The 24922-nt window shown below is 31.2% G+C and overlaps 1 protein-coding gene and 1 long non-coding RNA gene across 3 annotated transcripts in view; one reads left to right on the top strand and one right to left on the bottom strand.

Annotated features, from left to right (window-relative positions):
* The first annotated feature begins 2962 nt into the window (after window positions 1-2962).
* LOC115876097 lies at window positions 2963-3733 on the top strand. The gene is made up of 3 exons (XR_004049094.1): window positions 2963-3205; window positions 3257-3364; window positions 3417-3733. It is a non-coding gene; the product is annotated as an uncharacterized LOC115876097 (long non-coding RNA).
* Window positions 3734-9303: 5570 nt separating this feature from the next.
* The window catches only part of LOC115876009 (LEM protein 2), a 39303-nt gene continuing 23684 nt past the window's right edge, over window positions 9304-24922 (bottom strand). The window contains exons 10-13 of one of the 2 annotated variants that reach the window (XM_030891672.1): window positions 23999-24122; window positions 23668-23806; window positions 14532-14813; window positions 9304-9974 (exon numbers count right to left, since the gene is read on the bottom strand). In XM_030891672.1, coding sequence (XP_030747532.1) covers window positions 9860-9974; window positions 14532-14813; window positions 23668-23806; window positions 23999-24122 — 660 coding nt within the window. In that variant the 3' untranslated portion in view covers window positions 9304-9859. Of the gene's footprint in view, window positions 9975-14531; window positions 14814-17391; window positions 18846-23667; window positions 23807-23998; window positions 24123-24922 lie in introns of those variants that run through there. The other variant, XM_030891671.1, reaches the window with a different exon arrangement.

Below are 24922 nucleotides of genomic sequence, written 5' to 3'. Positions count from 1 at the left end.
CACCCTAAAATAAATTAAACATGTTGACTAAATAGAGTATTATTAAACTTAGATCATAAATTTGAAATGTTTTTGTACCAAAAGTTCAACAAAAACTGTTTTATCGGTAAAGGTGTGGATCCGGTGGCTGACCTTGAAGCCCATATTTGCTGCATTTGATCATCAATACTACGCAAGCGCACATCGTCGATGTTGCCAAATTGCAGTTTATTTTCGAATTATTTGCAGTTGAAAAATTTCTTTTTGAGTGTTAATAAATAATACAAATTCTATAATTAATTTCATAATTTCAGATTTATCTTGATATCCAAAATTAAAGTAAGAAGGATAATGAAGATTGTGAAATGAAAGTATAATGAATATATAAAATTGTACTAATGATAATATTTATTATATATATTTACATTTACGGGGATTTTTTCTTAATGGTTTTAAACTTATTATAATTATTTTATTTCTTTCAAGTTATTTAATTTCTAGTTATTTACAGGCAACAATAGTTTTGATTATATGTATTGATGTATTGAAGTACTACCATGACGAGTCTTTATAGAACAATATACACGTCAATGAGATAGAGGTAACATTTTACCTATAATGTTACTAATATAATATACTTTGATTATAATGTTTGTATCATAATTTCTTAAAAATATCAAGTTAGTGGATTAATAGATGGATTAATAGCAATTTTAGACATATATTTTATCGAAGAGTGTGGTGATAAAATAAGTTGAATAAGCCTTATGTTTTATCTTTTTCTCTTTAGAAGGGAGATGGTTTGTGTCGTAGAATACATTACAGTATTTAATATCGTGTAATACTTTGATATTCTTTTCTTAATTTACTGTAATTTCTTGTTTCCTATAATGCCAAATCTTGACAATATGGTGAAGGTTGAGTTTTGATCTTATTAGTTTTATACCTATGTTTATACAAGACCAAATTAAGACTTAGTTAGTTTGTGATTTATATTAAGATCTTTCTTATAATATTTGTCTTAATGTCTTAATCTTAATACTATATTATGCTTTTGTCTGGAAAATAAATGTTAAAATATCTTAATTTTGCATATCCTATTCCATATCCTTCCATTAGGAAAAATATGGTTTATAAATCATATATGCTAAGAAAATCACATAAATTAGGTGTAAGGTAAGAATAGAGAAATCTTAAGGTAGCAGAAAAATTAATGCAATATATGTATAAGCAGCATTAAACGAGGTAACTGTTAATGTTGCTGAAGCTGATCAACAATTTTAATTACGGAGGCTAAAAGCACAGAATATCTAGCTACGCAACAGAAGCCTCGTTACATGTATAAAATTGTAGGTCGCAAAAGGAGACAGGCTTTAAAAGTCTGTCTCCAAATCAGATATTTTGATGTGGTAGTTTCGCTACTACATAATAGAGGGCAATAAATTTAAAAGAATACAGTTTTCTACAAACAAAATTTAAAAGAATTTTGTGCAATGTTGCCATTGTGTAATTCATATCGTAATACTTCCTGATAAAGCCTACCTTCAAATTTGCTGCATCATTTAAACATATTAAAATAGATCAGAGCTGTTTTTTTCAGGTTGCCATGTTAGTTGGAATTAAATCATATGAGCTAAATTACAATTACTTCCTGACGTTTGATTGTATAATTGAACCCTGAATTTTCATTGTAATTCAGCGACAATATAATAAGTATTGTTCTACTATTATGATACCACCTCCTGACGTTCGATTGTGTTCATACCAAGTTCATATTGTATAATCGGGAAAAAACGGCGTTAGCGATAGCTATGAAATGAATATCACTGTCATTTTATATGTAAATTTATATGGGAAATGTCATCGATTGTCCTTTTCCAGCCAACTGGACGCCGTTTTTTTCAGAAGCATATCAAGTGATACCATAATATAGTACTATATTACGATACATGGCGTTCGATTGGGCTTAAACTTGGGATACTACGTATTTTCGGTGACATTGTAAAATGATGGTACTATGATGCATATAAAGTGGTACCTTAATATAGTACCATATTACGATACCATTTCCTGGCGTTCGATTGGGCTCAAACTTGGTATACTACGTATCTTCGGTTACATTGTAATATGATTGAACTATGATGTATATAAAGTGGTACCTTAATATAGTACCATATTACGATACCATTTCATGGCGTTCGATTGTTCTTAAATTTGGTATACTACGGATCTTCGGTGACATTGCAATATTATGGTACCTTAAAGTATATCGAGTGGTACCATAATATAGTACACTATTATGATATCATTTCCTGGAGTTCGATTGGGCCCAAATTTGGTATACTTGCGTTTCTTTATAAAGATCTGTTTATATAATAATTTCAATTTATTTTACGAATTTTAATTTATTGTTCGATGTCGGTGACAGCAACTTTTATGCCGAACTAATATATTATTAATTGTACCTGTGTCACTTTTTAAAATCTACCTAGGTCTATTTTAATAACGTGGCAAACGGAAGAAATTTGTTATTATAGTATTTTTTAGTCAGTTAACATTTTTTGTACTGCATTTTAATAAATTATTTCCATTATTATTAAACTTATATTTAATTACTAACGTTCCAGCATTAATAAATATCACTATCAATCGCCCTGTATATTATTAATTTTAAAGGTAATTAAAGGTATTTTCTTAGTTAAAATTATAAGGTATAGTGTATATTAAAAATGTATATGTTTTGTAATAATATACTTAAAACTATTTTAATAGCCAAAGGAATAATTAATATAAGTGTATCTGACACTAATCCCTCTTCAGGGAAACGGACCAAAGAGAGAGAAAGAAACACATACTGCATTATACACAATAAAAAGAATGGGATGCCAATTCAAGTCTTTTTAAATCTGGCAACTGTGCATATTTAGCCGAGTTTTAAGGCCGTCGACGAGCCGTCGATCCAAAACCGAAAGTTCAAAATTTCTAATTATATTCTGATTATTAAAGTCCCTAGATATATAAAGTACCGCAATTACCGCCATATTGGCGCCAAAACTAGCGGCAAATTTAAAAAGGAGGCCAACATTTCGCTGTTTCGGCTTTTTAAGCAGCTGGTCGGTCCGGCGCCAATATGGCCGACCAACACTGACAGGCAAGCCGTAAAATAAAATATTTATTAATTGTAATAGAATTACGTTTATTATCTACAGTTTACCTTCATTTTAACGTAATATCAGGTGGTATATTAATATTCAATTTCATAAATTTAATTTTTTAGGCCTATATATGTTAAGAGGTTATAAACGAATGGTTTCCGTACAAGTGTTTTTCATTTGTATTAGCATTTATTTTATGTTACCTTTTAGCGCAAAGTACGCCAACAGAAGTAAGTTAATAGGTAAGAAGAAATAAAGTTGGAATAACATTTAGAATTTTAGTACTTAATTCAGTCGAAACAATTGGAAAAACTTTGTTTGTTGATGAGAACGGGATACCTATACCATAAGTAAACTTTCCCTATTATACCAGTTATGCTGTAGTTAGTTTTGACAAATAAGCATGATTTAACGAAAGTCTTTGGAACTATGAATAAGCTACAAACTTAAATTTGAAGGCCGGCTTTTATACGAGAAAATTTTGAACCATGGTTGAAACAAATAAATGTAATAATTAAATTGATATGATACATACCTGCTATTTTTGAAATATATTAATATATTGATAGAAAGATTGTTTCAATTAGTATTACTTCAGGTAGTTTGGCATTTTAGGTATGTAATTGTGCACTTAATTTAAAAATAACTTAGAAAGAAGCTTGAAATGCATAAGAGCTCTTTATGTATGCTGTATAATTAAGGTTTGTTATGGAGTGGTTTTTATACAACAAATTTATTATTAGTTGAATAAAAGCAAGTTAATACCACATAATACAATTAAAATATATTTTACTCTGCAATTTAATGTTATATTTTTAAAACAACAAGTGTCATAATGTTTAAGTATCATTATAATAAAAAAGTTATACTGCTATAAATTTAACATTGAAATAACTGTAATTATTGTTATACATAAATTAAGTAGGCATAATTTTACCTCGACAATATGTAAAACTTCAAATGAATCTTAACAATTTTATGTCATGTATAAAAATGAAATTTAAATCACACACTTTTATTTATAACTGACAATATAAGACCAAATTTTTAAATATAACTTTACATGCTTACATTATATTGTTTACTTTCTATTAGTAATTACAATATGAACCAAAAAATATTAATTACTATCAATAAATACATAAAAACTAATCTATTTAAGTCCATGAAAATAACTATATAGTTAGCATATGCATAAACAACATTCTTGTTATTAGGATCAAATTTATTTGAGCTTTTTTTCATTGTTTTGATTAATATCCCTGTTAGTCCTGACTGGTAAAACCACCTGAAGCGATGTCATCCAAATCTATATATGTATCATAACATAACTTATTCTTTTAAATAATTATCCTTCGTTTGGTCTGATGATAATATATTGTAGATTTATCTAAACTTCTTGCTGCAAAATGTTGAAAACTAAACTACACTAAACATTTTAGGGAATGATTACGTAGAGATTTCACTTACACTTAGCATCCTTTTTAAAAGATATGTATGGTAGTTTGCAAGTAAGGTCTTTGTCTTGTTCTAGATTAGATTTCTAGAGGTTGATTTCGGCCTGACCCACTGCGACCTTCTCAGATCTATTGTGGTCTTGTCTTGTTCTATAATGAAGTTTTATGTACCAGTAGGTTATACTACAAATAAGATTGTTAAAAATATTCACTGGAGCATAAATAAATTCAATCCACTACCTAACGTGTATTGAATATCGAGATGTTAGAAAACACATCAAATTTTTCACATCAAGCGGCCTTTTCGTGTAATACACATTTCTTCACTAAAGATATCGACGCCTATACATTATTAACTAATAAATTTGTAGCATTTTAGTGGCTTTATAACTATTTTAAAATATGTGGATAAATATTTTTATCCTGAAATTGACAGCCTCTCAACATTTGACATGACAAATTCAAACAAATGTGACATTTAAACAGTCCTACCACTACAGTTTTTCCAGAAATACCCCAAAAATCCGCCATTTTGGCGCCAATAACATTGAACAAACCAATTGCGGTACTTTATATATCTAGGGACTTTACTGATTATGATATTGTCGCGCCATCTAGCATTGTATTTGTGCAATTTTTCGCTCTTTCATTTCGAGTATTTTTCTGTTGCGTAGCTAGATATTCTGTGCTAAAAGGCATTTTAAGGCCTCCGTAGTTTTGATGGAATGTTAAAAAAACCTATTATGAACATGACATGGAACTACAGCATATAAAAATTAAAAAAAAAAGAAAAAACTTAGACATGTCCCTTTTAATTTCCCGAATTTTTAATAAAACACTTTTTAAACGTAGCATAATAATCTAGAGCAATTAGATTAAGTATGAGAATCTAGAGTTTTATTTCTATTTAATTTTATTGACTATGAAAATACATAATAAGCGTTCACGTGTTGTGCGAAATATTAAAATAATATAAATAATTATAAATAATATACCGCGTACTATGATTGAAAAAAAAATAGCGTCAGCCGATGACTATGAAATGAAGATCGTTGTCAGTTCGTCATTTCCCAGCCAACTGAACGCCGTTTTTTCGATCATACGGTATATGTTGACAAAAAAAACACTGAAAAGCACATATTTGTTTTCTACTGAAAATAATTCAAAAATAACTTGCAATCTGGCAACATCGAAGATGTGCACATGCGTAGTGTCTGTGACTATATGCAGCAAAAACTCGTTTCAAGGTCAGCCACCGGATCCACACCATTACCGTTTTATCATCATTTTTTGCAGAAAAAATATGATTAATTTAAAAAAATAAAAATCTCCCAAATTTATTATTTCAGTTAAATAACTGTATGTAACTCAACGTGTTTATTTTTCGTCAATAATGGCATGTATTGACTATTTCCATTCTAAATATCTTGAGAACGGTTGCTCGTAGCGATTTTTACAAAGAGATATTTTTTACGTAAAAAATCACAGAGAAGTATATTTTTCCCTCGGTAGTTTTATACAGGTACATACAGTTAAAACACATGTAGGTTGCGCCCTTGTTGCGCCCCCTACCAGTAGGAGTCATATTGACCTCAAAATCCCCCCCCAAATGTCTCATGTCAAAATGCCCAGACACCAATTTTCATCTAAATATTGACGTTACTTCAGAAATTATTTAAAAAAATCGAATTTAAAATGAAATTTCTACACCCTGTATATCCGAAACTAAGCATTTTAGGACATACATTTATACGAACTTTTTTACCTATTTTTATCTGAAGAATATGCTGCCGAAGTTTCCGGAATACAATTCGGAAAAAACTACCCTGTAGAAATTGCTCATCTCAATTTACATACAAATATCACTGTTAGTTAAAAAATGATTATATTAATACAATTTGGACCACCCTGTAGATCTTTGGTATGTACCACATACCAATATACTATGGTACCACATAGTACTATATGATCGAAAAATGAACAGCGTTGAGAAATGAAGTACTCTGTAATTTTTTATGTCAATTCCAATCCAAATCAAAGATCCAAATCAAGGTCGTTTTTTTACTATACCGCGACAAAACCATGGATCAATAAAACCAAACTTTTTAGAAATTACATAAATATATTACATTTTAAAATAATCACTATTTGAATTCACTTCGATATTTAAACAATGCAAATATACAATTTTAATTTTTTAAAGAAAAAATAAATGTTATCAAACACACGAGACTATAAACAAAACAGAGGTTAAAAAAATATCTTATTTATATTTAAAGAAAAAACATTGAGCCCCTCAACTGGGACTCATATTTCCTAAACCAAAAACATTTGCTAATTGCAGAGCTAAGTGACAACATGGTATACCGACAACATATATAACTACAATGTATAAACCTACAACGCTTTAATTTCAGAAAATAGCCACGCTCACTATGTTTTTTTGGACTTTGCTTATATAATTGCAAGTTTTTATGGAATTTAATACCATACAACAGTGGCGGCTCGTGGTTATTATTGGAGGGAGGTCAATATCTAAAAATATTGCGTCGATTTTTTTTAAGACGCGCCCTCGGGCGCGCCCAAATTTAATTGGTTTCTTACAAGGAAAATAAATCTAAAAATAAACACAAATTCTGTTAAAATGAAACCTACCCTTACACTTTTAAACAGGTGGTGTAGTACCATTTCACTAAAAATCCAGTCAATGTTCTTTACACAAATTTTCCATGGTAGGATTTAAAAGACGCTTAAATAATAATGTCCCTAAAATATAAAGGCATATGCATATATACACTACTCAATTCTAAGTTTTATTTCACATTTTTTTTATATTTTAAGTCAATGCGGCGTTCTTTCTGTAAACGTTTTTCGAAATTGTTTTCTTTTAACGGCACTATTTAACAAACTAAACACCATGTTGTCTATTTTAAAAGATCTATTTCAGATTCCAGAATCAGTCAACATTTCATCATTTATTCATAACCCGAAAATTATGAATTATTGCCTACACAAATTTCGCGCTACACGTCAAACACTTCGGCTACGACAAAGTCTACTAAAACGACAAAGCGGGAGACGGGATCTGTTTCAATATTAAAAATTTAAATATTTACTAAATCAAACATTATCCGCGATAAATGGTACTAAAACCTAGGTCGTTTTATAATTTGAGTTTTTATAAACACCCAAACTGCTCAAACGACGAAATATTTCCAGCGATATGACTGAAATCCTTTTATAAATGACGCGGTCAATGGCCAATATAAACTAAATCTATCGCACCTTAACCCATTATATTTTCTATACGTCGTATACCTTACCTTGTTGGCGTCAGGAGCCGCGGCATTTGGAGTTTAATACGTGAAAAACATACAGGGAACGGAGGACAAAATTAAATTTTGATCGGCAGTAGAAAAAATGGGTAAAATAAAAGGTTTTCAAGCGAAAATTGGACAAATTGAAGATTTTTGGAAACAGTTTTGAATATCTTAGGATGAAAAAAGTGGTGATTTAAAAAAAGTATAATTTAAATAGGTTTTTTCTAATTTTCTTCTGATTTTTTTGGGGGGCATTGACCATTTGACCTTATGGTTAAGCCGCCACTGCCATACAGTACGTCTGCTGGATCTGTGTCTATGAAAGGAATGCGGACAAAAAACATTTAAATAAACAGCAATATATTTTATACGTCGACTTGACGAGTACGTCACCGCAAATCGCTCCGCCCACTCATTTTATTGGCTACTTGCAAATTTGTCGAATTTTTATTGATGGGACGCGTCGTCTAATTTTTTACGAAAAACATCGAGAGAATATCGTTTCCCCTCTAACGGATACCCCGTAGCTACAGAACGGACAGACGTACTGTACAATAAAACACATCAGAGTTGGTTTGGCAGTGAAGATCGCTGTCATTTTATATGTAAAATTATGTGGTGAAAGTCATCGATCGGTATTTCCAAGCTGAATCGACGCTTTTTTTTGTTCACACAGTATTTAGCAGAGAGTAGATATAACATTTCAGCTCTATACTTGCTATGTTTATTACCTGCTGACAGTAACTGAAGTTTGAAATCCTCTTTAAACAATACAAAAAATAGATTTACAAATAAAAATCATTATTTTATTGTTGTACGTAGTTAAATAATGACATCAAATACCTCATATCAGTTGTCACTTCAGCAATGAACATTGTAATGCTTGAACCAAAATGTTAATTGGTTAATTGCTTGGAATGGCTTGTTTTTTTTTTGTTTATAGATGATGAAAAATAAATATATTTGTTCGTGAGAGTGGCTTGTTCTGAAATTAAAATTGCATATTTACAAGATGAGTCAAAAGTTGTTAATTTACGTAGGTTTTTGATAAATTGATATATCGGAATAAAGGTATTGAAGAACTCTATTTAAAACCATCGTTAGAATCCAAATTGTCAATATTTTTTTCTCTTTTGAATATAAAACATACTTCACCCTAATTCTTTGAGATACATTTATTTCATTCACTAATAAAACGTGTCTGTTAAAGAAACATTTTATAACAATATCATCTATTTAAAATTAACTCAAAACTTAATTAACAATATTACGGTATAAATACAAAGAATGTTATTAACACCCAACAACGCAATATTTTTATTACAAGCTATAATTTGTCAAAATTTAATAAATAATTATAAAAAATAACATTCTTTATAAAAATGTACAATATGATAAAAAACGGCGTCAGTGATGGCTATGAATTGAAGATAGTTGTCATTTTATATATAAATTTATATGAGGAATCTCATCGATCTTTATTTCCAAGCCAACTGGACGCCGTTTTTTTCGATCATACGGTTTTTTAATTACATCAAGCAAGTAATTAAAAATCAGTCAATAAGCCTTATCAAAGGAAACAGACAGGCTTAACAAATATCCATTGTTAAGTTTGAAATAATACTATTTATAACCAGTATAAATCTTTTTCTGTTATATTATTAAAATGTATTATGCTGTGTTAAACAACTAAATTCAAACTTAACAAATGATTAACATATTTATACTAATCTACAACTTCAAATTTTTATAATAGCAAAGTAAATAAAAAACCATCGTCACCTCAACAAATTATCTATTAAAATACGAAGACTTAACACGAAAATGCCCGTTTTTAGTCTAATTTAGTTATACCGGTGTCGAGATAAATTTGTGGCGACAAGACATCCAATACTTTTAATATGTCCACTATCTATTAAAACCTGATATTCCAATCAATCCTTTGTAATCAATCACATGGATTAGCCGATTTTAAATAAGGTGGACTGGAAGGAGCATCTGGATATCTCTGCTGATATCTCTCTAGTCGAAGATACTTAACAGTAACTAGTTGTCCAGAGTACCTATAAGAGTAGCATAGTAGTAATATTTACAGTTTCATTTGAGATTTTATAATGAAAACGCAATGTAAGAATTGGATTTCAACCAAACTCAACTGAATAATACAATGTTAACCAAAATCAGAAATTTTAAGCTAGGATCTAGGATCATATACAGGGTGGTCCGAACTGTATTCCGGAAACTTCGGCAGCATATTCTGCAGATAAAAATATGTAAAAAAGTTTGTATAAATATATGTCCTAAAATGCTTAGTTTCGGAGATACAGGGTGTAGAAGTTTCATTTTTATTTCGATTTTTTCCAAATAATTTCTGAAGTAATGTCAATATTTGGATAAAAATTATTGTCTGATAGTTTTTTCACATGAGAAATTTGATTTTGATGTTAATATGACTCCTACTAGTAGAAGGCGCTACTTTTTTTTAACTGGTTTTAAGAATAATAACTTTTCGTGCGTACCTGTGTAAAACTACTGAGTAAAAAAATATACATTTACGACGTTTTTTACGTGAAAAAGATCTCTTGGTAAAAATCGCTACGAGTAATAGTTTTCGAGATATTTGGAATCAAAATTATCAATACCTGTCATCATTGACATAAATTAAACATGTTGACTAAATAGTTATTAGTCTGAAATTATAAATTTGAAATGTTGTTTGTTTGTGCCAAAAGTTCAACAGAAACTGTTTTATCGTCATTTTTTGCAGAAAAATTTATGATTAATTTAAAAAAAATAAAAATTTCCTAAATTTATTATTTCAGTGAAAAAACTATCTACTCAACGTGTTTATTTTTCGTCAATAATTATATGTATTGTCTATTTCCATTCTAAATATCTTAAGAACGGTTGCTCGTAGCGTGATTTTACAAAGAGATATTTTTTAGATTTTTTTCGCTCGGTAGTTTTATACAGGTGCAAAAAGGACAAAAAGTTATTATGCTTCAAAACAGTTAAAACACATGTAGGTGGCGCCCTCTACTAGTAGGAGTCATATTGACACCAAAATCAAATTTCTCATGTCAAAAAACTCCCAGACACCAATTTTCATCCAAATATTGACGTTACTTCAGAAATTATTTAGAAAAAATGGAAATAAAAATGAAACTCCTACACCCGGTATCTCTGAAAGTAAGCATTTTAGGACATATATTTATACGAACTTTTTTACTTATTTTTATCTGCAGAATATGCTACCTAAGTTTCCGGAATAGAGTTCGGACCACCCTGTATATTATAGACATGAATTGTGAATGCGAATAAATTTTGAAAATCTTGGTATATTTATGAAACTTGGTAAAATTGACGTAATACCAAATTCTGAACGACTTTTTCCATATACTTTCTTGTTATATAACTAAATTTTAAGGGAATTTTTGTAAATAGTTCCCATGACGGTTTTTTTAAATAGCATGACGAATGCTGAAGAAATTCCGCATAAACTATTCTTAATGACTAAATAACAGAGAGAGAACAAATCTTATTTGTTACTAACTTATTGGCACATTATACTAGCCCTGGTCACTTTATTTCCGTGGTCTGTACTTTAATGCATACGACAGAGATAAATATATACGACCAGTTGACACAGAGAGAGACAAAATAAACAGCGGTATACAGTATTACCGGTTCGTGCGAGAAATAAAATAATAAACGAAGATTATATATCTCAGCTATTCAATAATGCTCATTTCTGTTAGACAGTTCTTTAAGAATCTATGACAGCTGTAGTAAAATGAGTAACTAATAATTGTTGTAAAAATAAAGTTCCAATCCTAGATGCAACATTTTTCGTAAACACCTACTTGTGCGGTTTGAAATTTGGTGCAAAATCCGGCAATATAAATTTGTCTTAGACTTTAAAATCCAGACCAAGGAGTTTCGATGACCAGATCGGTATATAATACAGTAGACTCTCGATTATCCCACTCTATTTTACGATCGCTGGATTATCCGGATTAAGTAACACCGCCCGCGCCGTTGAAATTCGCATACCGAGCGACCGACACAAGCCACGATTGGTTGGTTGTTATTTATTGTTATTAGAACTATCTCACGAAATGTTTCGAGAAACATTTCGACCAGTTTCGATAAAACTTTTGTAAGGCCATCGTTGGTTCCAACATTGGATCTAACATTTGGCACAGTTTTCGACAATGTTATACCAAACACATAGTTGACAAGTGTGTCTCGCACACGATGTGGCAAATGTCCATGTGTCCAACGTTGGAAGATGTTTGCCACATCGCGTGGAACCGGCTTAACACGTGTCTATATTCTTGGTACTAATTCGCGTTAAGTAATTAAGGTTAAACTTTGTGGTGGCTTCAGAAAAATAAGTAAACATGGAGTATGAATAAATATCATTAGTTTGAACTGGTGTGTAATATAACACCACTACATTAAACTGATATGAAAAATCAAAAAAAGTTCATTTAAAAAACTGTTACCGATGGTAGATTAAATTGGCTATTTATTGTCTAGTATTATTAATTATATTAGAGTAAAAAAATATATTTCCAAAACTTTAAATCGAAAAACTGCAAAGGAATGTGACTGACTGTTCTGGCGTCCGCCTTATATCGGCTTATAATCCACGAACTATTTAAAAAAAATCGTCTAATTATTTCTTATTTTTGAATGGATTTATATCAAACCATGCTGGGTGCTAACGAAATTATCGTTTACAGTTTTCTCTTGAAAACAATAAGAGGAACTTGCTTTTAAAAATGTCTGTGAACAATACTTTTGTTGACTTCGGGTCAATCAATCATTTTCGCTATCAACTTGATATATTGCAATTCGATATAAGCAATGTCACTGTTATATTAATACAATTAAGGCCGTAAACAATCATAATATATACAATTATTTTATATACTCAGTCATTATAATCAAATTAAATCATAAAAATATTATTTTATTTGTTCTTAAATATCTACTATGACTACTATATTATATATTATAAACGCGTGTTCAAATATTAATCTTGTGGAATATATCAACAGAAAACGAGATGTAATTTAATAAATATCATCGTAACAACAGATATTTTAGAAATGTCTAGGTTTACTTGTTTCAATGATATTTATGAAAAAAAGTCCTTGTCTAAGTAGCTCGAGATAAAACGAAATTGAACAGAAGACAATCGAAAGTTGCCAAAATTCACTCACGCCCTTCTCCGCAATTTCACGAGTAGTTTCGAGACGTTTTTAGAAAATGAAAATAAGCCGAGACGAGACAAAAAAAAACGAGAAAGCACAGAATCTGCTTGACGCCGTCTTTGCTATTCGACTTTGACATACTTCGAGATGTTTCGGACATAGTGTAGAGGGTGTTTTAAATAATACATATTATACAGGGTGGTCCGAACTGTATTCCGGAAACTTCGGCAGCATATTCGGCAGATAAAAATAAGTAAAAAAGTTCCTATAAATGTATGTCCTAAAATGGTTAGTTTTAGAGATACAGGGTGTAGAAGTTTCATTTTTATTTCGATTTTTTCTAAATAATTTCTGAAGTAACGTCAATATTTGGATGAAAATTGGTGTCTGGGAGTTTTTGGACATGAGAAATTTGATTTTGATGTCAATATGACTACTACTAGTAGAGGGCGCCACCTACATGTGTTTTAACTGTTTTGAAGCGTAATAACTTTTTGTCCGTACCTGTATAAAACTACCGAGGGAAAAAATGTACATCTCTGTGACTTTTTATGTAAAAAATATCTCTTTGTAAAAATCGCTACGAGCAACCGTTCTTAAGATATTTAGAATGGAAATAGTCAATACATGTCATTATTGACGAAAAATAAACACGTTGAGTAGATAGTTATTTCACTGTATAATAGATTTGGGAAATTTTTATTTTTTTAAATTAATCATAAATCTTTCTGCAAAAAATGATGATAAAACAGTTTCTGTTGAACTTTTGGCACAAAAACATATAAAATTTATGATTTCAGTCTAATAACTACTTAGTCAACATGTTTAATTTATGTCAATGATGACAGGTATTGATAATTTCGATTCCAAATATCTCGGAAACCATTACTCGTAGCGATTTTTACTAAGAGACCTTTTTCACGTAAAAAACGTCGTAAATGTATATTTTTTACTCAGTGGTTTTATACAGGTACGGGCGAGAAAAGTTATTACTCTTCAAAACAGTTAAAACACATGTCGGTGGCGCCATTTCTTATGTCAATAAACTCCTATACACCAAATTTCAACCAAATATTGACGTTACTTCAGAAATTATTTCGAAATAAAATTGAAACTTCTACACCCTGTATCTCCAAAACTAAGCATTTTAGGACATACATTTATACAAACTTTTTTACTTATTTTTATCTGCAGGATGTGCTGCTGAAGTTTCCGGAATACAGTTAGGACCACCCTGTATATTAAAAAATATATAGAAAACAAACTTTAAAAAATACGGATTAGCCCATATTAGCTCGGATAATCAAGAGTCCACTGTAAATAAAAACCAAAACTGATAAACAATAATAAAAATATCAAACATTCGTTTTTTTTAAATAATATTATGCAAAAACTTACCACCATCCGTGAAGATTTTTGTAGGCAATTGCAGCATCTTGTGCGTCCGCACATCTAAGATACACACACTTGCTACTAACTTCTGCTTGGCAATGTAAAATTCGACAACGGTGCGCTACTTTGGACAGGACTGCCTCTCGAGCTGCCGTTGCATTGAGGCCAGCGCCCTCCCCGACCATTCCTCGAACTTTTAAACATGGCGTTGGCGGGTATGCTGGAGAATTAGCGGATCCTGGATGTGTGTCGAAGGCTTGACCTTGCCACGCGCTTTTTCGAGGGGAACTAAAAAATTGCACCACTTTTTAAAATTAGCCATCAAATTTGCAGTTTTCGAGACTCGGTGTTGTCATCATTAATTTAATTATTTGATGCAATTATACATATGTAAATCTTTTTTTAGTCCTTAATATTAGCCTTCTGCATATTAGTATAGTGCTATTTACTATACAGGGTGGTCCGAATTGTATTCGGGAAACTTCGGCAGCATATTTAGCCAGATAAAAATAAGTAAAAAGTTCGTATAAATTTATGTGCTAAAATGATTCATTTTGGAGATACAAGGTGTAGGAGTTTCATTTTTATTTCGATTTTCTCAAAATAATTTCTGAACTAATGTTGATATTAGGATGAAGAAATTTGATTTTGATGTCAATATGACTCCTATTTGTGGGCGGCGGCGCGGCGGCGCCACCTACATGTATTTTAACTGGTTTGAAGTGTAATAACTTTTCATCAGTACCTGTATAAAACTACTGAGTGAAAAAATATACATTTCCGTGATTTTTTACGTAAAAAAAGCGTCTTGATAAAAATCGCTGCGAGTAACCGTTCTCAAGATATTTAGAATGTAAATTATCAAGACATGTCATCATTGTCAGAAAATAAATATGTTTAGACAGTTGTTTGACTGAAATGATAAATTTGGGAACTTTTTATTTTTAAATTATCAAGACATGTCATCATTGTCAGAAAATAAATATGTTTAGACAGTTGTTTGACTGAAATGATAAATTTGGGAACTTTTTATTTTTTCAAATTAATCATATTTTTTCTAGATGAAATTATGTGAAACAGTTTCTGTTGAACCTTTTACACAAAAATATTTCAAATTTATGATTTCAGTCTAATAGCTATCTTGTCAACGTGCTCAATTTTTGTTAATGATAACACGTACATATTTCAATTCAAAATATCTCGAAAACCATTACTCATAGCGGTTTTTATCAAAAGACCTTTTTACGTAAAAAACGATTTTTTTTATTTTTTCACTCAGTAGTTTTATACAGGTACGGACTAAAAGTTATTACTGTTCAAACCAGTTAAAAATATGTAAGTAGCGCCCCTTACAAGTAGGAATCATATTGACATCGAGATCAAATGTCAAAAAACTCTCAGATACCAATTTTCATCCAAATATTGACTGTGTCAGAGCTGAAATTATTTAAACAAAATCGAAATAAAATGAAACTTGTGCCACCCTGTATCTCTAAAAGGAGGCATTTTAGTACATAAATTAGTACGACTTTTTTTACTTAATTTTATCTGTAGAATATGCTAAGGCCTATACATATTCTTATAATGCCATAATCTATACCAAAATGATTTCGATACACGGGTAAACATTTTAGACTAAATTTTCGATGCGATTTCTTCTATATACGAGTTTCAATTTAGGTAACCAGTATTACCACAGTTTAAAGAATATAAATAGATATATTTATATTCTTTAAACTGTGGTATTACTATAGATAGCTGCGATTTGCGATTTTGCTGCATTGTGATTTTGTAAACTGGGACCGTGATTTCTATCTGCGAGTTTAAATATTTAGGAGTTGCGATTTGCGATATTGTTGCCAATATAATTTTGTGGTCTATTGAATCATTTTATAACAAACTGCGATTGAATTTTCCCTCTGATATTATTTATTTATAGAGAAGGTATTATTTTTCTAGGGCGACGATCATAATATACCGGGTGTTTCTCAAGAGTGGTTTACACCTTTAACTTTTTTATTTTTTCTGATTAAAAAACGAGATTTGGTATGTTAATATATGACATAAATTAGGATTGACGTATTCAATTGTTTTCAGTCACTTTCTGAAATGACCGAAACTTTTTATTTTTAAATGACACCCTCGGTATTTTTTTACTTTATTCGATAGAAAATGACACTCTGAATTGAATGGCATATCATATGACAAAATTTGACATTTCCGCTTAAAAGAGAATAGTATTTTAAATTTCAATCTGGAAAGTCATGGCTGTTTTAAAAACACTAATTTTAATCAAAATGCCTTTGAAAATAGATTTGATCGTCTATTGTTTTTCGCGTCTTGTCCCGGCCAATTAAAAGATGTCCATCGTATTTTTAATCATATCTCAATTTTTTCAAATGGAACGAGGAGGGCTGATTGGCATACTTAGAAAACGCATTTTTTACGAATAATTTGGATTGGTAAATATTAAAATCGCAATCGCAGGTTACAGTCGCCGCGATTTAAAAATTGCAATCGCCGTTTCAATTGCGATTAGAGAGAATCGCATTTTTTATCATCTCTAAAAACGTTCGATAAGAATGTAATGAGAATTAAAATAAAAGTATTTTTGCGATAAATTTGTGTTTTTTTTTGTTAAATATATAAGCAACTAAAATATATATTAGAAAGGCATATTAAAAAATTGAAATAAATATACTGCAGTATAATAATAGTTCACTACATCAAATGTTAAAGCGGGGAAATCTAAAAAGATCTGTATATATAGTCTACATGAAATTTTATTTTACAATAATGTTACATATTATTTTATTATATAGAAATAAATATTTTATATTATATAAAAGGTTAAATAGAATCATTATTCAATGATAAATGTGACACTAGCCTACGCATATTTAATTCATTAGTAGTTTAAAGCACGTACAAGTAAACACAATTGACTCAAGATTTAAATATAAAGTGCATAACATATAGTTTATAAGTATTTTTATGCTTTATAATATATAAATACTATAAATTTAAATATCAACAGATTATAAAATCTTTTAATAAAGACCTAATAAAACTACATCATAATAAAATCTTTCTAATTAGACAGTTTTCTTTAAAATTTCTGGCAGTAGATGCTCAAAGTAGAATGATTCCAATTTCGGAAACATCAGTTCCCAACAATTATCATCCTTTTCAATCCTCTCAAAGGCCATGTCTTTTGGGGTCCATACAATAAAGTAACAGAATTGTTTGCCTGTCACTTGCAACTGACCTTGCACTTGATAATAGTACTTGTCATCTCTTTTCAGCTTTAGTTTACCATCAGTAAAAGTGGCAAATGTAATTTCTTTCTTATGAAACGCTTCCTGCAAATTAGAGTTACGTGCTTTGTATGGACATTTAATTTCGATTAAAGCATTTTCTGCAAGAATAACGCCATCGGGAGAAGCTGCCAGAAATGGGTAAATTTTGTGTATAACCAAGCCAGACTTTGTAACATTTTTTCCAGTGCAACTTTGAAAGGAATTAATAGCGTTATCTTCATTTTCTTGGCCGTACCGAGTAGCAGCGCTTCCTGTAAATGTTGTATAAAGCAAGTCTTTCACGACATTTCTTCTGTCAGTTTTATCTAGTAACTTATATATTCGTCCAAAATTTGAAGCGGTAAGTCTTTTTCTCCTTTCAATAAACCACTGTTCGTTATCTTTTTGACTTTGAGTGAGAATTTCAATTATATCTATATCTTTCTGCAATTCAGACAAAAAAGACTTTTTTCTTTCATCGAAATCTAAAGGTACAATCGAATCATCTACCACACCTAACAATTTATTAATTCTAATTTTCGAATCATCTAATATATTTTCTTGACCAAGTTTATCTGATTTTGGTGTAGAACTCAATAACTCTGCGGTATTGAAACTCTCATCTTTGGTATCTGATTTGTCCTGGTTATAAATTTTACGTATTTCATTTAAGTAAGCTTTATAATCTTTACCGGGTATAGCGGGAATATGTATTGCACTACACAGTTCATTTAACTGATACAAATCTAAACCGAGACTCACGATCCCAGCTACAAATGCTAAATTGACATCTAACAGTTCCGTTTTAGGTTCTTCGCTACATACTGCATACTCTTTTTGGCATCTCTTGCATCTTAGCAAATATACTGATAAAAATCCCTCCCTAATTTCGTTTTTGATTTCTACGTTATTTGACGAACAGAAATATAAAGCTCTGTGAGGAAATTGAAGTATGTGATCAACTAAATACTGTACGTCGACAATGCGACGGCCTGGGCGGTATTTGTAGTCAGTTGTGTCACTAAAAAGAGAATGACAAGTTACTGTGTGTTTTATAGAGGCAGTGTGTCACAAAGAATACTTTTTCGCAATAAGTCTTTGAATATAAAAAGCTGGAGTTCTCACGTATATATTACATATTAAAGATTTTATATTATAAATTAATATTACATATTAAAGATTTTATATAAGAAATGTTAATATCACCAAATACTATCAAAAATCTAACATAACATATTTTAAGTAGATGTGGTTTTACATTGCATCCAGTTAGTTTTATACTGATTAATAAAATTTGCTGATTACTATTAACTCATTTAATTACTAACGTCGAATAATATGCTATAGAATAATTTATAATAATTTTAATTAAAACGGAAAAGTAACTACACTGACTGGGCCTCTTTCGTTGTAGCTCTCTGTATATGCATTTGTGCGTCTCTCTGTCCATGATATTCCTAACATACGTCGACGGCACCACATTTCAAATGCATATATTCATCGTATGTCTGATGTTTTCATCGTCCAGGATTCCGCTCCGTACAAGAAGGGTGAGAATATGAGGGATTTTACTAACATGATCTACGTATTTCATGAAATGTGACGATTTTTCCATATTCTTGTGAAGTTACTCATGGCTCCTCGGGCCATGGCCGTTCGCCTTTTTATTTACTTTTCGCATCTTCCTTGGTTACTCTTTTCAATATATTTATTAATGACCTTGTTTCAATGCCCTACTGTCATAGACTTGCATATGCTGATGATCTTAAATTATTTAACTGTATAGATACTGTCAGAGATTGTGTGTCTCTCCAGGAAAGCATTGACTTGCTTAGTAAGTGGTGTTTGACCAACAGATTGAATCTTAACATCTCTAAATGTAATGTTGTTTCTTACTCTCGAACTAAAAGCCCAGTTATAGTTCAACGTCGGAACAACGTTACAACAACGTTTACATTTATTTTAATACCCAAGGTACGGAGCTAACTATTTTTTGTAACTAATCCAACGTTGTGTTTAGTAAACATGTGGTCGCAAGTCGTGAAAATGCTATTTGGGTAAAGGATCTAGGAGTGATTTTCGACGAAAGATTCTCCTTTATTCCTCACATGGATCAAATGGTGGTTCACGCCTCTAGAACCTCGGCTTCGTATTACGTAACAGTAAGCATTTTTCCCATTTATCAACCATCAAAATACTGTATTTGTCTTCTTATGTGAGGTCGAAGCTTGATTATGGCTCAATTATCTGGTCCCCTATTTATAATTGTCATGTGCAATCTGTTGAGTCTGTTCAACGGCGATTTCTAAAATACGCCATGTTTAAAAAAGACGGAATCTATTCTCAACGAGGTATAGATCATGCGCATATTTTGGACAGAATTGGTGAATTGCCGTTAAGTACACGTCGTGACTTACAGTCGATGTCTTTTCTGTACAGGGTGAGTCAACGATAGAGAGACAACCATTATCTCATTAGTTTTGAGGTTTACAAAAAAAAGTTAAATATACAAATTATAGGGAAGGTTAAGATACATATTTTAAAATTATTATAGAGTATACAGGGTGCTTCAAAAAAGTGTAGCGGATATAACATGTTTTTTTTAAATGCAACACCCAATTTTTTATTTCATTTTTAGATTCTGCGTAAAATTCTATGACTTTTTTATATACCCCGCTGGCAAGCAAACCTTTAGGTCGGCGTTTACACGTATAGGAGTGAGTTGTTATGACAATCTAGTAAGTCGGAGTGAGCAAAAATACGAAGTATTTATTACATAACTACTTAATCTGACGCTAGATTCCATGCGCTTGGGGAAATACTCGCCTTCTGTCTTTATTCAGTACATCTTATTTTACTAAACGTGTTGACCATACTCTACGTACACAATGATGACACATTACTATGAGATAATGGATTTTACTCTATCGTTGACTCACCTTGTACAAGCTGGCAAATTTTAAAATTGATTCTCCATCTCTGCTCGAGCGACTGCCATTTCTTGTACCTCGTTTGGGCGCTACAGTTTAGATCTAAGATATTGCCTGTAGAATCCGATTTACAGAATGTGTCAGAATCTTAATCGAATTTCCACTGCAGTAGATGTATTTCATGACAGTCTCTGACATTTATGGGTTATAAGTTTAGTGTTCCTGAGATTTATTTCCAGGCCTATCTTAGCATTTTCTCTCGTCACTCTATCTAACCTCCATTTCTGCCTCTTATCTCGCCAGTAACGTGGTATCATCTACGTATCTTCAATTTGTTAGTCTTTTACCACCAATTGACACTCCTCCCTCAGAGTGGTTTAAAGTTCGTCTTATTATGTATTCGCCGTATGCGTTAAAAAGCCGAGGTACGATAGTATACATCCTTGTCGCACACCCTTGCGTCTTGCGTACATTAAATGACTGCGATGTATGGTTATCAATCCTTACCATAGCTTCGTTTAACTCGTATAGGTTTTTTATTAGACTTATTAGGTGATCAGCTACTCCTTGTAGCCAGGCATTTACCCCTGAAAAATTTGGTGCAGTCAACCGTGAGATTGTCCGCTTAGAATGCCTGCATTGGAGCGTTTTATCAATGGTTGCCATATCGCAGGTATTTCGGTACTATGATTGCTAAAAATGTCATTATTTGTTATAAAAACGGCTTCTTTAAATTTACGCTTTTTCCAATGAGGTTCCCCGTGGGCAACCCGAGCTTCCGACCACTTTATAATGTGCTGTTCTGACCAAACATGGTCCGCAATACCTGGCTTCATTATTTCACCTTTTTGTGCTCGCTAAAGTCGTAATATTTAGAAGACGTTTAATCTCTCCAATATACGACTCACCGCATTCACAAGGTACCTGGAAGATGCACTCTTTCTCTTGTTTCAATGATTCCGGCCTTGTTTTTATTAGGACGCTTCTTATAGTCGATTCAGATTTGAAGACAGTTTTAATGTTATACTGTTTGGCTATTCGCCTGATCTTTTCTGACGTACCTTTTGCATTTGGAATAATCAAGAGAGAGAGAGCATCCTCCTCTGGTCGTTGAACCAACGAATCAGGAGGATGCTCAATAGACTCTTTGTTAATAGAATTTTTAGTTTTTCATCTATATGAATCATCTAATGCATACTTCTAAAAAAAATATTACATCACCATTTATTATTTGAAATATATCGTAATATAAAACTATTCTTACTTATTCTTGTTATAGACATAAGTTTATAAAGTAAAACATTCAAAAGTTAATCAATTTTATAAATCACATCTTAAAGAACCACACTTACTTAAAACAACCACAACTCCAATCTGATAATCTCTGCACACACTACCTTTCATAACAATTACACTAAAATTATATAAAATAAGTTATTCTAACCTTTCCGAATTAGCATAGATTTATTTTGTAATGTAAGCATAATCACGAAAATATTGGTGTAATTTTTAGCATTTTTAAGTAAGCCTTTTGTGCATTATGATAAAGCTGCCAACTCAACAAAGAGGTTTTATGTTCTTTTACAATAATGCATACTTTTGAGACGCATATACCGTATGATCGAGAAAAAAATGGTGTCAGCGATGGTTATGAAATGAAGATCGCTCTCATTTTGTAAATTTATATGGAATATGTCATCGATCGTCATTTCCAGCCAACTGGCCGCCATTTTTTTTTTTGATCATATGGTGTAAAATATGATAAAAAAAATTATGACCAAGAGTGCTTTGCAAGGTGAAAGAAAAACAATTTTTATGAAAAATTACCATCAAATAAAATTTTTACAAAAATTTACATTTATACAAACTTTTTTACTTATTTTTATCTGCAGAATAGGCTGCCGAAGTTTACCGAATACAATTGGGATAATTGGCATTAAGTTTTAAGCAAAGTGTATAAATCTGAAATGATATCGTGTCAGGACTTTGAAGACATAATCCAACAACTTTTCACTAATCTTTTATCTCATATTTTATACATATATGCTTCTCAGAAGTATGCATATTTAACTAATTGTTTTTATTCTGCCATTTGGTATTTACTTATGGCCCTGACTAGGATACGAATTTTACTTAGTCGTTTCAGTAACCCATCTGCATTTTTGTTGTTAATTAATTTTTTATTTTATTTATTAGCAGAACAGCATTATTACATAATTATTGAATAAAAAAACAACATTCTGTCTTTTAAGTTACCCTGAACTTGACCCAATATATAGTTGAAACTTCTAAAGTTGAAACCAATGCTAATTACTGTTGAAATAACTTAGAATAACATATCGTTGGTGAAATGTGATAAACTGCTAACACCGTTATTCCTAATTTTAGAGGAGAGAAAAGAAACGGTACAAAAAAATAAGTACACATGTAGCAAATATATTCATGCGTTAATGTTAATATGATAAAAGACCCAAAGGCCTACCGACTTAGGAAGTGTCTAAATCAACTCTTACTCGCGAGATATCCGATCTCATCCGGCCTCAAACCGGCATGAATGAGCAGTGTGTATCAATAGATTTTACACTTTTCCCGTCCATCCGTCCATCCACCAGTATCGCCTTACGTCGCTTAACTTCGCTGTTCTAATGGGAACCGGTGTTTCAACGTAGCTAGACCGTTGCTTAATATGATAAAGATATAACAATAACATTTGTTGGAGAACAATAAAACTGAATATTTCGTTAAAAATTTACGTAAAAATGATGTACTAAACGTATTATTTACTTAAAATCAAAAATGGAGTTACCAGGTTATCACGTTTCGCTGACGATATTTGCAATATGCATACCAACTAAAATTCTACTAAAGTAAAATATAAATAGAACTACGGTTTAACCTAATAAACTGACTTACCCAGACATGCTCAGATTTGAAAATCCAATCCAACGCCAGACGTCAAAAGATTCACCGTGCACCGTCTGAACTTCAGTACGCACTCTTGATTCGTTTTCGTTAATGTATTTGACTGCTTTGTCCCAATAATATTGTTTAGCTAAAAAATATACATTTTAAAATTAAAAGCTAACACGTACAATTTTTTTTTCCAAATTCAACTACTAAATGTATACCGTAAACTATACAAAGCAAATAAGCACAAAACATTCTTTTGAGAATATAATAAATAACAATACAGTTTAAAGAAAAAAGCTACTTTACAATCTAGAAGAAAAAAAAATTTATTTACCTTTTCGCTCTTTGATATTTAAAATCATATCCCGTACATGATTAATCACAACGTAGTTTTCACCTCCTTCTTCTAGCGCTGCGTTTTGTAGAATTTCGATTATCCTCTCTACCGTATAATTAATCTGAAACAGAAGTACACCCTCGTTCATGCTCCGTTTCTATACCAACTTAATAGAGAGACTGACAATTCTGTAATGTCCCAAATACTTATATAATTTCCCTAAAAACTCCCTTTTACGGGCCTACCAATAAAGTAATTAGAGAGGATAAAGGCAGAAGGGCGCCATCGTTTATTTAAAGAGGTTCGTCTCGTGTCTGCATTATTTTTTTGCCGTAAATATTTATCGGGGTTCTTGTTTATTGACCTGAGCTAATAGTCTGCATGGGCTGAATAATTCATGAATCAAGAGATAGGTAAATATTAAGCTTCATTCAGAACCTCGAAATTGGTGGAATGAATTAGCGTAGAAGTTTGTTATTGCTCTAATTTCAATGTAAGCATTCAGAACGTCAAAATTAGTAGTAGTAATTGGTAAAAATTATCAATTAATAAGCTTTTAATTTTTTCCACTAATTATACTTTGTACTTAATTTGCGAGTAATGTTATAATTGGCCTTTGATTATTATCAAAAACAAAACTCAGATTTTTTATTTAAATATAATACCTAATGAGTCCCGAGAAAAACATATATTTGCCGACACGTCGACAAAACATTAAATAAAAAAATTGTGTGTGCACTATGTGCACATATTTAAAGTGAAATTTCTTACTATAGTCTGCGAATGAATAACTTTGAATTTGACAGTTCCCGCGGGCTTTTTTAGTGTTTATTTTATTAGGTTAGCAACTTGCGGCCATGCTGACGCAATGCCGTCTCTAATAGAACAGCCTCTGAGCGAGATTTATGATATCACGCTAGT

The sequence above is a fragment of the Sitophilus oryzae genome, unplaced genomic scaffold, assembly GCF_002938485.1.
Source record: "Sitophilus oryzae breed Bouriz unplaced genomic scaffold, Soryzae_2.0 scaffold_1396_pilon_pilon, whole genome shotgun sequence".
In the NCBI taxonomy this organism is placed as follows: domain Eukaryota; kingdom Metazoa; phylum Arthropoda; class Insecta; order Coleoptera; family Curculionidae; genus Sitophilus; species Sitophilus oryzae.
Note: the sequence above shows the minus strand (reverse complement) of the source record. Positions and strands in the feature narration are given on the sequence as shown.